Source organism: Pimephales promelas, chromosome 11, assembly GCF_988280905.1.
Source record: "Pimephales promelas chromosome 11, fPimPro1.hap1.1, whole genome shotgun sequence".
Taxonomy (NCBI): domain Eukaryota; kingdom Metazoa; phylum Chordata; class Actinopteri; order Cypriniformes; family Leuciscidae; genus Pimephales; species Pimephales promelas.
The window spans coordinates 18307922-18320861 of record NC_142779.1 but is presented as its reverse complement, the minus strand read 5'-3'; the positions used below and the strand labels follow the sequence as shown (position 1 = coordinate 18320861).

The 12940-nt window shown below is 37.6% G+C and overlaps 2 protein-coding genes across 7 annotated transcripts in view; one reads left to right on the top strand and one right to left on the bottom strand.

The window, feature by feature from the left end:
• Positions 1 to 4150, bottom strand: part of sobpa (sine oculis binding protein homolog (Drosophila) a) — a 39837-nt gene extending 35687 nt beyond the window's left edge. For 4 of the 6 annotated variants that reach the window (XM_039672424.2, XM_039672427.2, XM_039672425.2 and 1 more), the window contains exon 1: positions 3507 to 4149. In XM_039672424.2, coding sequence (XP_039528358.2) covers positions 3507 to 3602 — 96 coding nt within the window. In that variant the 5' untranslated portion in view covers positions 3603 to 4149. Of the gene's footprint in view, positions 1 to 3506 lie in introns of all 6 variants that reach the window. The other 2 variants (XM_039672426.2, XM_039672429.2) reach the window with 2 other exon arrangements.
• Positions 4151 to 11032: 6882 nt separating this feature from the next.
• Positions 11033 to 12940, top strand: part of pdss2 (prenyl (decaprenyl) diphosphate synthase, subunit 2) — a 41739-nt gene continuing 39831 nt past the window's right edge. The window contains exon 1 of the mRNA XM_039672578.2: positions 11033 to 11599. Coding sequence (XP_039528512.1) covers positions 11373 to 11599 — 227 coding nt within the window. The 5' untranslated portion in view covers positions 11033 to 11372. The remainder of the gene's footprint in view (positions 11600 to 12940) is intronic.

Sequence of the window (12940 nt, the reverse complement as noted above, 5' to 3'; positions counted from 1 at the left end):
TACAAGCTTGATAAAAATGGTCATTTTAGAAGAAAATTTCAAATGGCATTTAGAGGCTTTTGCATCTGAACTCTTCATTTACAGAACAGAAAAACAGAACGTTTAACCCTTAAATGCATGAATGTTTCAACAATCAAGTTATAACAGAAATGGATCTCTACCTATTGCGATAATGTAAAACTCTCTGGATATTAGAGTAACAAGAGTAGAAGAATAAAATTTTTGGAGTTTGGAATTGGGTTCAGTTTTACCAGATGTTTTATACCATCATCACTGTTCACGTCAGAGCTCATTTCCCAGTGCATTCAGCATCTGACTCATATTCGTGAACTCAAAAACATTCTCAAAACTATCATTTTCAACATCTTCAAAATCAATATTTTAATCGCTGACAGCTTCTTCATCCACCATCAAGTGACAGTGACACTAATATTTGATTGTGTTCAGTATTTTCTCTGCCATTTCAAGTTTTACTGATGATTCTTCCTATTCTTTTGTTTTATGTCTGTAGTAACATGAGTGAAACGTCACTTCATACTTGTGTATCAGACATTGCCACCTTAAGAAATAAAGGTTAATTGCACTTATTCAGTCATCAAATATATAATATATCCAATTAATCCTTCAAAATATACCTACACTTACACTCCTTGGGTCATTAGTGAACCTACACAATTTTGTACAAAAAATTTATGGGAAAACAGGCATTATTTTATAATTGTTTTTGTTACATTGTTTGTAATGAATTGACTTTATGCACAACTGCACTACTTCCTGAACTTAAGCCAGCTCCTTGTTTCCTGTATGCCATTATTGGCCAAACTTGATTAATTCAGGTGTGTCTGATTATTGTTGCCGTGACTACTGAGGTCAGTCACACCTGAATTAATCAAGTTTGGCCAATAATGGCATACAGGAAACAAGGAGCTGGCTTAAGTTCAGGAAGTAGTGCAGCTGTGCATAAAGTCAATTGATTAAGGAATACCATGATGATGAAGCTTACCTAGTACATTATAAATAACAAAACTGATAGGCTATATCTCAGACTTTTTTTTATTTTAAATGTGCGTGTATATATAGTGTATATATACAGTAGTACTGCCCATTACCCATCTGACTCATCTGATTTGCTGTTAAATTTGCATGTTGTATGTTACTAAAGAAAGTAGTGCCTTATCACCGACTATATGTTTTGTCATGGTGTGTGACCATTTTATCATATTATGTATATTCGTCCGACAGTAAGGTGAATTGCTAAAACTGTTGGATGCTGGATGACCTCCTATACTCTATTGGTCCCTGTCAAAATCAAGGCAGAGATCAGCTTTATCCACAGCCCTGTGGTCAAAATGACAACTCTACGGATGAAATGACAGATTTGTGCCTGACTTGTACACACAACACCGCTGACAAGGCCAACACTCACCACAGACCTTTGGAGATGCGCATTGTGCAAAAAATAAAGACTAAACACTGTGTTACAGATTTGAAGTATTGGGAGAAATCACTGAATTGTCCACTATTACGGCAAACAAGAGAAGTGCACATATTTCCAAATTGTATTCTCTTATTTAGTAACCCAAAGCACAGCTTGAGTTGGGTTTCATCCTCAAGCTCTAAGCAAATACCAAATCTGTTTATACTCTACTTTTAGTACAATATCAAGGAATGTAAAGGACATAATGGAAGGCAAGCACAAACTGCCAAACTGACTGTACAAAAATTGATTCCTTGTTAAAGGAAAGGTCAGCAGTGTGAAAGACAGTGCAAATAAATTCGTTACATAAAGGCAATGATTTAATTTACTCTGTTCGTTGAAAAAAGCATACAAAAAACACCCATGTTCATAGGTAAGATGTGACTTTTTTGGCCTGGTCTTTTTTTCTTTTTTCTAAATGTAATTTTGATGTTAAAATAACTTTTTGGATGAGCAGTTTTCAATTTCTGCTTTAAAATTGATTTTGATAATCATAAACATCCTGCAATTGTGCAGTTGTAAGACGACTGCAAAAAAGAAAAGGGTGTCAAGTTGTACATTTTTAAAAATGAAATTGACATCATTTATTATTAGTTTTATTATTATTTCTATAAAAAGCAGTAAATGCAGCATGCACGCAGATGTTTTGTTGTCATTTGACATAAACAGGAAATGATATCAGAGGAGTTCAGACCCCAGAAACCCCCAATAATTCACACCTCACAGCTCCGGAATAAGTCAGTTTCTGCAAGTACAGCATTGCTGTGACTGTGTGTGTGTGTGTGTGTGTGTGTGTGTGTGTGCGTGTGCGTGTGTGTGCGAGCGAGCGCGCGCGTTTGTGTTTGTGTGTGAGCTTTTAAGGAGACCGGGGAGACGCACGCTTGTATCTCCGCTACAGGTCAATCAATATCTGTCAAATTTAGAGCCCCGGCGGACCGGTGAGCCTCGCGCAGGTTCAGTCAAATAATCACTGACAAGAAAGAAAGCGAACGCAGTGAAATCACCAAAGCCACACGCGCGTTTACAGTGACCGAAACATAATCAGATCAATTATAATATTAATGAAATGCATCCCTGTACACCACGATGTTGCTATCAAAATGAATGTAGCTTGTTCTGATAAAGAGCACAAAATAAATTCTGGCGTTTCCAAAACATTAGGCTGCATGGCAGCGTATGCAAACGCTTCAAACAATGAGCACAGCACAACCGGGAGACAAAGCGCCTGTGTGCGCCTTCAAAACATACAAACACACGGCTCTCCTCAAACAGAACAAAAAAGTTAAAGTCTTCCAGATCTTGAATAAACTAAGATCTTGAATTCCAGATCTTAAATAGCCCCAAAAGCCCTTTGAAATGTGCATTTGTGACGAGCAGACAGCGCTCAGTCAGTGAACAGATGCACATCTGGAGTGACCGGCGCTTGCCATCAGAACAGCTGGACAGATGCACCCTTCCAACATGCATTCCGTTTCATTATTGAGTTTTTACTCTGTTCTGATGTTTACGTGGTGTTTACCAGAGATATAGTAACGCGCTAGTAGTAGTAGTAATAGTAACGCAGCAATTTGACGCGGAGACTGACGCACTGGATTTTCCATCAACTACAGTGGAGCCAACAAGGGGATTTCACTCTAAACCATCTCGTGATGTGACTGGGGACATTTTAGATTTACTGTGCATATGATTTATAAACTCATATGTGATTAAATAAAAACCCACAATTTAATATATAAAAACATATTCCTCAAGCACTGGAACGCGAGACGAGAGTAGTCTGGAAGATGCGTTAATTAAGCTAAAAAAGAAACGGGAGGGAAATAATGCCGACCTGTTCTGCAACCCACCCTCCAACCCAAAAAAAAAAAAAAAAAAATCAAAGTTAGCAGATTAACCCCAAACACACAGCGCTTGAATGAATCAGTTCTCTATATTCAGTCCGAGGGCGGAGCGGCGGTGCGCTCAACGCATCCAAAAATGACAAGCCTTTATGGGCGCCAGTAAGAGAGTGAGCGCGCGCACAACCTACCTTCATCTCTGCGTTAATTTCCCTCTTCACGGGGTGAGCTGGCTTTCTGCTCCTCTTGTTTTCCGGAGGTCTTCCCTCTTTCTCCATCTCAGCCATGTTTTCTTTAAATCTCTGTCAATATTTGGGGGTAAAAACCCCGCGGGCGCACGGCACGGAGCGAGGCGGGGCCGTTTCAGAGTTGCGGAGTGGCAGCGAATGGCAGGCGCGCGAGAAGCCCTAGTGAAGTTGATGCTGGTGCTGGTGCTGGTGCTGGTGTTGCGGGCTCACCGTGCCCGTTCGAGTCAGCCATCTTCTGCCTGCTATTTCTCAGCGGTCTGAGCGTGAGCAGGATCGAGCCCTCTCGGAAAGCCAACCAAGGGGTTGAGAAAAAAAAAAGAGCGAGCCAGACAGGGGGAGGGGCCTCCACCGCAACTCTATACGGCCACGCTGATCCCGGGAAGGCTATTTCCTCCCCAATTTTCCACAGATCGGTTTTCACTCAGGACTCCACGCGTGGCGGAGGTTGTCGCGCGATAGGAGTGAATGGGTGCCGTTGTCTGATGTGTTATCATTCACCCCGCGCGCGTTATCAGAGCTCCGCAGGGGGTTCTTGATATTGTCGTACGAGACAATTAATTGAAATGAAACAGTCAAGGGGTCCTAATCATTTGCTTTTAATTAAACATCTTTGCACGGGTGGAATTGTCATTATGGGTTGTATGGAGAGATATCTACAGGTAATTAAAACCCACGCTGGAGTGACAGACAATACTTTACAGGGGCCAAACAAATGTGTTACAAACAAGAGAGTTCTAAGAATCAGGGTTGTTTTGTTTTTGTTTTTTTTTGTTTTTGTTTAAATTATCACTAATCCCAAAGGTCCAACAATGAACAAATGTGGCAAAACATGACAATAAAAATTGATACATTCATATTCATACATTTGTATATCAACATTGAACAAATATTATATTAGTATTAAAGACCAGTGAATTTTCAGCAAAATATATTAAAACATTATTTGAGTGACAGATGACTTTTGATGCTAATAAAAAAAAAAAAAAAGATTTTTCATTCTGATTGCATGGTGAGTTGCATTTTAATATGCCTAACCTAATTTTCCACCTGCTGTCCTGCAGCCTTATCAAAGCAAACCTGTGACCCATTTTTGGCTCACATAGATAACCACTTTGGGGGGCGGGGGGCATTTTATAAAAGTGCACACAGCTCCACCTGATTCTAAGGTAAGGTAAGGTTGATCTCTTACACCAACCAAACCTGATATTCTGTGAAGCCTACAACTTTTGACAGAAAGAGTTAATGGACTGTAAAGATGGAGATGAAAGTCACACAGGTGATTTTTTTTTTTTTTTTGTCTCGATGTAAAAGGAAGAAAAATCTGAATGTTTAACCAAAATACATCACTCCCAGTTTTTTTCCTCATCTTTTTTTTTTTTTGCTCCTCCAATCTCAAGCATGGCACATGTAGGACACGGTGGCACGAGACCTCCTCTCTCCTCTGGATCGGACCAGAGGCCGTCGTCCTTGAGAGCGTATCGACGTCCCGTCCCAGATCACTAGCAGATGCGCGACGGCCTGAATGAGTGCATTGTTTAGCACACACAGCTCTGGCAGCCCCTGCCGAACACTAGCCCATGATAAACAGTTACATTCTAGCAGGGATACTGTTACCCCTCTTGATACTAGAGGAGGTGCTTCAACCCGTTTCTCTCACAGCCCAAACTGTGTTTTCTCCAGCATGGATTGGCTTTCACTCCGATTCGATTCCATAGCTCTTAGCCTTGTGTATCAAGTGCAGAGGAATATGGTTTGTAAACACAAGTAAGGCCCTAATATGCAATGACAAATAAGATTAGAGGATGGAATTTTCGTCTCTTGGGAAGCGCCTGGTGGAAAAAGTGTGGTCATGAGACAACATCAGCCTTTTCTGTTCTCATTGTAATCCCTGCTTGTTTATATGGTGTGTGCATTGTGTCCGCTGAAGTGTGTGTGAGAGAATGCGTGTGTTAGCGGGTCTCCATTTCAAAAAGATACTTATGGGATTTCTACAAGAGGGAAGTATTACAAAAGGAATTAAAAGTAAATGTAAAACAGCTGGATGCAGAATTGGTTACTGGTTTGTGAAAAATAAACATTCGTTTTACAATCACAGGGACAGATGAAGCTTCTCTCTGAGATGCGTACGTACAACAGGCTCATCTGCCGAGCATGATGTCTTTATTTCACGTACTGTATACAACACTAGTGAATTCCTCCCTTCATTTAAAGGCAGAAACTCACTTTATCTTTAAATGGGACTCGGATCACCTGCAGGCACTATGCAAAACAACTTTCCATTGAAAAACACAACAGCCGTCAGATGAGGGTCAACAGATGAGGGAATTGAAAAGCAGCTGTTTGAAAAGTACATGCGAGTGGGCTTCCAGTGCAGATTGTTTTTTAGTTGTTTAATGACGTGCCAATTTCCATTTTTCCTTCAGATAAATTACATACTTCTTTAAATTAAAACAACTGGCGCCCCAGGTTTTTAAAGATGGATCACCCAAAAATCATCTTTTACTCACCCTCAAGTTGTTCCAAACCTGTAGTTTCTTGCTTCAGTTGAGCACAAAAATAAGATATTTTAAACAATGTTGGTAACATTTGACGGTAGCTACTGACTTCCTTAGTATTTGAAAAAAAAAAAAAATTCTATGGAAGTCAATAGCTACCGTCAAATGTCTGGTTAGCAACATTCTTCAAAATATCATCTATTTTTGTATTTAAAAAAAACTAAACAAATATATGTTTATGTATTTCTACTGTAACCAACTTATTTTCTCTATCTCTCTATCTACCATTACACCAGATACCATGAATAGGAACTTTCAAACTTTTTTTGACAACAGTTTGCTGTCTTGGTTAGGCTATCGCCAGTCCCATAAACACAACTCTATAGAAAGACAAATGTTGCTTGTGAAGTTTCAGTTTGATTAAATTACCTCTTGGAGTACAACAGACCTCTTAATTATGTGATGATTACAGTTTTAATTTGTTAATTAATCATAAGTGACAACAATTGAAAGAATGACTAGGATTAGATCGAAGAGACAAATGAAGCTGTGAGCAAACACTTTACTGCAGCAAATAAAGAACGACAGGTGAATTGAACGTGGAGACCCAAAAAGCAGAGCTCTGCAGGAATCATGTAGCAGATGGTTGGTTATTTGGGTTGATATAATTTCGTAGAGTGCCATTAGAAACACCAATGTTTTGAACTTCGAAGAGGAGTTTGTTAAATGAGCAGAACTTTTTATGCAAAACGTGAAGGTTACAAAATAGGGCTGTTGATATATCAGAGATGTCATAAGTCAACAGTTTCTGAGGCTGGACTGATTTGGTTCCTGGTTTATACACCAAATTGCTCCAGTCTAGTCAGATATTGAAAACTCATAACAGTTTTATTGATCCACTGTTAAGAAATTATATTAGTTATATCAGTAATGATAAGGGCATGCATCTACCAGCATTACCACAGTCTTTTTGGTAAATAACTTCTTAGACAGTTAATTGTAAAATAGCTGAGGGGTATTTGGTGGAATCTGAGATTCATGTGCCATGTGTTGTTGATTAAAGTAATGCAACCTATAGTCTTAAATAGAATTTATTGAATTTCAAAGGGAGAGGAGAGCAGAGAGACCCTAATTTCTTCTCTTTCTGCCCAAAGCAGCATGTGTAATTCACATGGAGTTCTCTGCTAAACATCTTCCTGCTTTTATAAGTGTCTTTCAATTTTCTCAAACCTATAGGTTCTTTTTTCATGTCAAAATTGCCAGTTTGATCCCCGCTAAAAGCAAAGCCACAAGTTTGCATTATACTCTTAAACAGCGGGATCCACGTATATGGCAAGAAATGTACTGTAGCAGTTACTGTACTTATATAAATATATTTGATCATATATACTTGCAATATTATTTTTGTATAATCAAACACAAATATATATATATATATATATACAAATATATATATATATATATATATAACAATATATTATATATTACAAATATATATACAAATATATATATATATATATATATAACAATATATTATTCACGATAAAACACTTTTACTGTCTATGGATAAAATGGCTATGACCCAACGGTTTTATGTATTACTACTCTATTTTTTTACAGTCTACCTTGAAAGCTGCCAAGCTGGAGTAGAGTGCAGTGAGTAAGTGTGTGTACCTGGATTTACAGACGGCCTTATGTAAAAATGCCTTATGAAAACTGTAAAATTTGATTGAATTTCACGAATATTGATTCAAATATACGTTCGGTCTCATTGGATCTTATCTTGATCGATATACGGCTTATGCGATAAACTCTGATGAAAAAAACGTTATTTGCCGAATAAATAATGAATTGCGATTTAACTCAAGGTAATTTTATAGTTGCAGTTTTAGTTCATTTCCGCCCAGTATTTCTGCTCTTTTTGCGCATACATGGCGGGTGTGTCAACAAAGACAGATGTAAGTGGACATAGCAAAAAAAATGCTTCAACTAAAGGGTGTCTCTGAACCACAATTTCCCAGAACTTCCGTTGTCGTTGGGCATTTACGTGCATCTGCATCTTCATAGCAATGGGCCTTTCTCAATCTGTGATCTTGTCTGTACTTGTGTCCTTGTGTTCTTGTGAAACGTCATCTTTTGTGGCCCAAGTACTGTCCCAATACACAAATTTGCATTTTGGCAAGAACAGTTAAAAATCTCGGATGTGTTCTTGACACACCCATTTTACCGAGGATGCATTGGTTGGTAACTTGTGTTAACTTGACGGCAGAAATATCCCAGCATTCAATTCGGCATTCGAGGCAAGAGAGGCAGGTCAATACAGTAATTCATTTTTCTAATATTGCGTACACTATTTCATCACTAAATTCACTTCTAAAATCAACTGAGTAGATTTCAAATATTGAAATTTTTACGAAAATGTATGGCGAATCGAAAATGTGCTCAATCGTTTTCAGAAGTGAGAATCTCTATGAGCGCCTGCGGGTGTTAAGTTAGCTAACAAGCCAACCGGCCAGTTTGCTCACAGACTCGTTTTACCCCACAGTCAAGAGACCATTGCAGCCTGGCTGTTCTCGTCAATAATTCTCGTTATGTTTGGGTACTGCAGACGGTGTCTGTCCGGGGGTATCATTATGCAATACCAGCAGCGTTCTGTGTGACGTGGCATTGACTCAACAAGGTGCTGAAAGCATTCTTTAGAAATGTTGGCCCATATTGATAGGAAAGCGTCTTGCAGTTGATGGAGATTTGTGAGATGCACATCCAGAGCACGATCTCCCGTTCCAACACATCCCAAAGATGCTCTATTGAGTTGAGATCTGACTGTGGCGGCCGTTTTAGTACAGTGAACTCATTGTCACGTTCAATAAACCAATTTGAAATGATTCATCCTTTGTGACATGGTGCATTATCCTGCTGGAAGTAGCCTAGTTTTCCAGTTGTCCAGTCTTCAACTGTCCAATTTTGGTGAGCTCTTGCAAATTGTAACCTATTTTTCCTATTTGTAGTGGAGATGAGTGGTACCCGGTGGGGTCTTCTGCTGTTGTAGCCCATCCGCCTTGTAGGGTTTACAAAGAATCCGCCACACCATTCTTTATAAACCCTATAAATGGTTGAGCGTGAAAATCCCAGTAACTGAGCAGATTGTGAAATACTCAGACCGGCCCATCTGGCACCAACAACCATGCCACGCTCAAAATTGCTTAAATCACCTTTCTTTCCAATTCTGACTTTCATTTTTAGAGTTCAGGAGATTGTCTTGACCAGGACCACACCCCTGCATGCATTGAAGCAACTGCCATGTTATTGGTTGATTAGATAATTAATGAGAAATTGAATTGTATATATTCTAATAATCCTTAAGGTGAGTGAATATGGTAACACTTAATTTTGATGGTCCTTTGAAGTAACTTTGCAACTACATGTCAACTAACTCTCATCAGAGTATTGGTGTACTGTCGGCTTAATATTTGCTAACTCTTTATTGTGATGGTCCTCCAACGCTATAAGTAACTTTGCAACTACATGTCGACTTACCAGTCTGCTAATACTGTAGGTGTAGGTGTAGGTGCTAAAAGACTAATAAATATCTAAATAAATGAAAGATGCCCTGCAATTGAGTCAAATAGAATAGCAAAAATGAACCAGATCACATAATCATTGTGACCCAAGGCATCAGTTTACCAGACTTAACTGGATCAGTGATCTTAATCTTAATCAACTTCACTGTCTTATATCTTATAGCATGAAATATAGTGTGCAAGGTCACAGTTTAGTTCAATTCAAGTCATTTGTGGATTTTCTCCTTCTTTTAAGGTTGATAAGGCATACTAATCATGTGTGATTATATGGTTAGTTGGATTCTATTATTTGCACTTCCCATTGTTTCGCCTGCATGACCCTATTAGAAAACACTTGCGACCCATTTTTGAGTTGTGACCCACCCGATTGAGAAACACTGTTCTGTATTGCATGTTGTAGAGTGATTATTCTGGATTTGTGATAATCCCCATATTGAGATCATGCCAGTCAAATGAATCCCATGGGATAACAGCTTCAGCTGTATCAACTGTCAAAAGCCAGGAGGGAATTTCACTTAAGCGCCAGAACATTAATGATGTCAAAAGTTACTTTTTACACAACCTGATTTGTGTAATTGAAGGACAGTGTATTTATTTGGACACTGCAGCCTTTGTTGGGAAATTCACGTTTCTGCTAAAACCTATCACAGATGGTGACACTTTTATGGCCACAAAGTTACCACTCAAGAAGTTAATTTTTACTGTTTGAAGAAGAAAGGAGTAGACAATGTTATTCTAATATCATTTTTATTATGAAGATGTTTTTTAGATGATCTAGTTTTCATTGTTTTCCCTTAAAGTCCCAAGTGCCTTGAAACTGCATCATTATTCAATATAGCTGTCGTTACCATGCATTTTCCCCATAACATTATCTGTAGCTACATGACTGATTCTGGTACGTTTTATCATACTGCTGCTTCCAGTGAAGCACCAGCAAAACTAGTTGTATATGACATGGCTTGACTGCAGATTTTATATACATCATTACACTTTGTAAACAAAAGAAATTCACTTTTTAGTTTTATTGTTTTATTTATTTATTTTATTTTTTTACTTACCCAGCAGAATATATATATATATATATATATATATATATATATATATATACTTATAGCTTCTAAATGCGAATTTAGTAAGGCTAACATACTAAAAGCCAAAAAAAAAAAAAAAAAAACTTCAATTTTGATTTCATGGGGACTTTAATGTCCAATGTAAAATAAGAAACATGGATACAAAAACATTGAAAAGATTGCTACTTCCAAAAGGTTAAAAAAAATTAAGAAATGTAAAACTTTTTTCTTTAGCCTGATATCAAAATGTATTGTCTCAAGGTTTTGTTGAAGTGAATAGGGTTATGGTGACGAAGGGGTTAAGCGCGCAGTCTTTACGACAGACCGTAAACTGATTCGTAGAAGATGGCGACCCGGTGCAGCTGTCAAAACGTGAGAGTTAATTTCTTTGAAACGGACACTCTATAAACAGCACAGACCATCCGGTTGGACAAGTGTACATGAATTAACCAGAGACCATCACTCGGTCAGCGAAGGAGACTTCTATGCTGAAGAAAATGCCGTTTTCTTCCATAAGGAGGTGACATTGGGGAGGACAGAGGCTGCTGGATTTGACACTCAAGAAGTGAAAGACTGTCAGATTCCTGATGTTAATTTATCTGAAAGTACCAATGAACATTCATGCATTTAAATAACTAGTCTATTAGTTTTATTTGTTTTAAAATGGCTTGGAGGTCACGGCTGTCTTACATTGGATGGAGGCATCTGAGTATTTTCTCTAACCCTTCTCCCTCTAACTGGACTAAAGTGGTGTCTGATGCGGAAAAGATCGTAGGATATCCAACTTCATTCATGAGTTTACGCTGTTTACTAAGTGACGAGCTCAGCAACGTGGCCATGCATGTTAGGAAGCTTGTGGGGACGAAGCATCCTCTGCTAAACACCGCCAGGTACTGTGTTTTTATTCATTACTGTTTTCTGGCCACCAGACAGAAACACTTTTTTTGGTTGTTATGAATATTACAAAGTGCAATAAAAAATGTTTCTTGAGCACAAAATCAGCATGAATCAGAAGGATCGTGTGTGAAGACTATTTTACAGCAAACTGTGAAAACTGCTGGAAATTCAGCTTCGCCATCTCAACAATAAATGAAGCTACACTTATAATATTGATATATTTATTTTTGAAATGTATTTATAATTATATATATTATATATAAGTAAAACTATATTACCAACAGTAAATTATATCTACAATTTGGATATTAATTTTTTTCAGAAATATAGTTCCTTGATTATAGCTCAAATAGTTTCATGATTTGTAATCACAACATTTTTTTTTTCTTTTGTTAAATCAACTTAATTTAAGATAATTTATATAGTTCAGGTAACTTACTATTTTTAAATTTCTGGTGATTAAATTAATCTCCTTCATTGTATTAACTCAATTTCCAGCCTGATTTCCAATTAACATTTAATATCAATCTTACCAGTTGTCATGTCTGCTACAACAATCATGTCAATGATTGTTGTAGCAGAACTATTAATAAACTGTAACCTCTTCCTCCACCATCAGTTTGGTTTTAGACAACAACATTCCTCAAAAAAAAAACAAAAAACATTTGATAAACAAACAAACAAACAAAAAAAGAATGTTAAGGATCAAGCTAAATTGTTTTAAACTTATTTGTCGGTGTATATCTCAAATCAGACAGCTCATATTTTATGCATGCATTGATCCTGCCCTGTATTTCTGACTGTATTACAGTTTAGACAAATGAGTCCGTGATCAAAAACCTAAAGTAGCAGAGCTACTAGAAGTACAGCAGGTGTAAATTGTAGGATTGACAACTGTATAAGCACACAAGGACAAAGAGCTTTTTCTGTAAAGCTTTTTTTTTTTCAACTCTGCAACATGTTGTCAATTGAAATTAAAGCATCACTTGATATAAAGACTTTCACAATTACAGTTAAGTGCAAGTTTTCAACTAACGAGAGATGTATACATACAGCTCTGATTAGTGTATTTAAATATAATAAATTGTGTTGTTTCTTATGATCGAATGAACCAGTTCCTTTCAAATCAAACTTACCATAACCAACATGCAATGTCTTCTAGCTGTCATGGGGCCTATTTATCAACCCTATATGGATTAGGCCTAGTTCATGAATATTGATTAGGTCATCTTGATGTTGCTACCTTACAAAAGGTTATTAATGTTAATGAATTAATAGGTGCGTTGCTCAAATTAATTCCCGACCATGTGCCAATTTACTATCTTCTGCGCTTC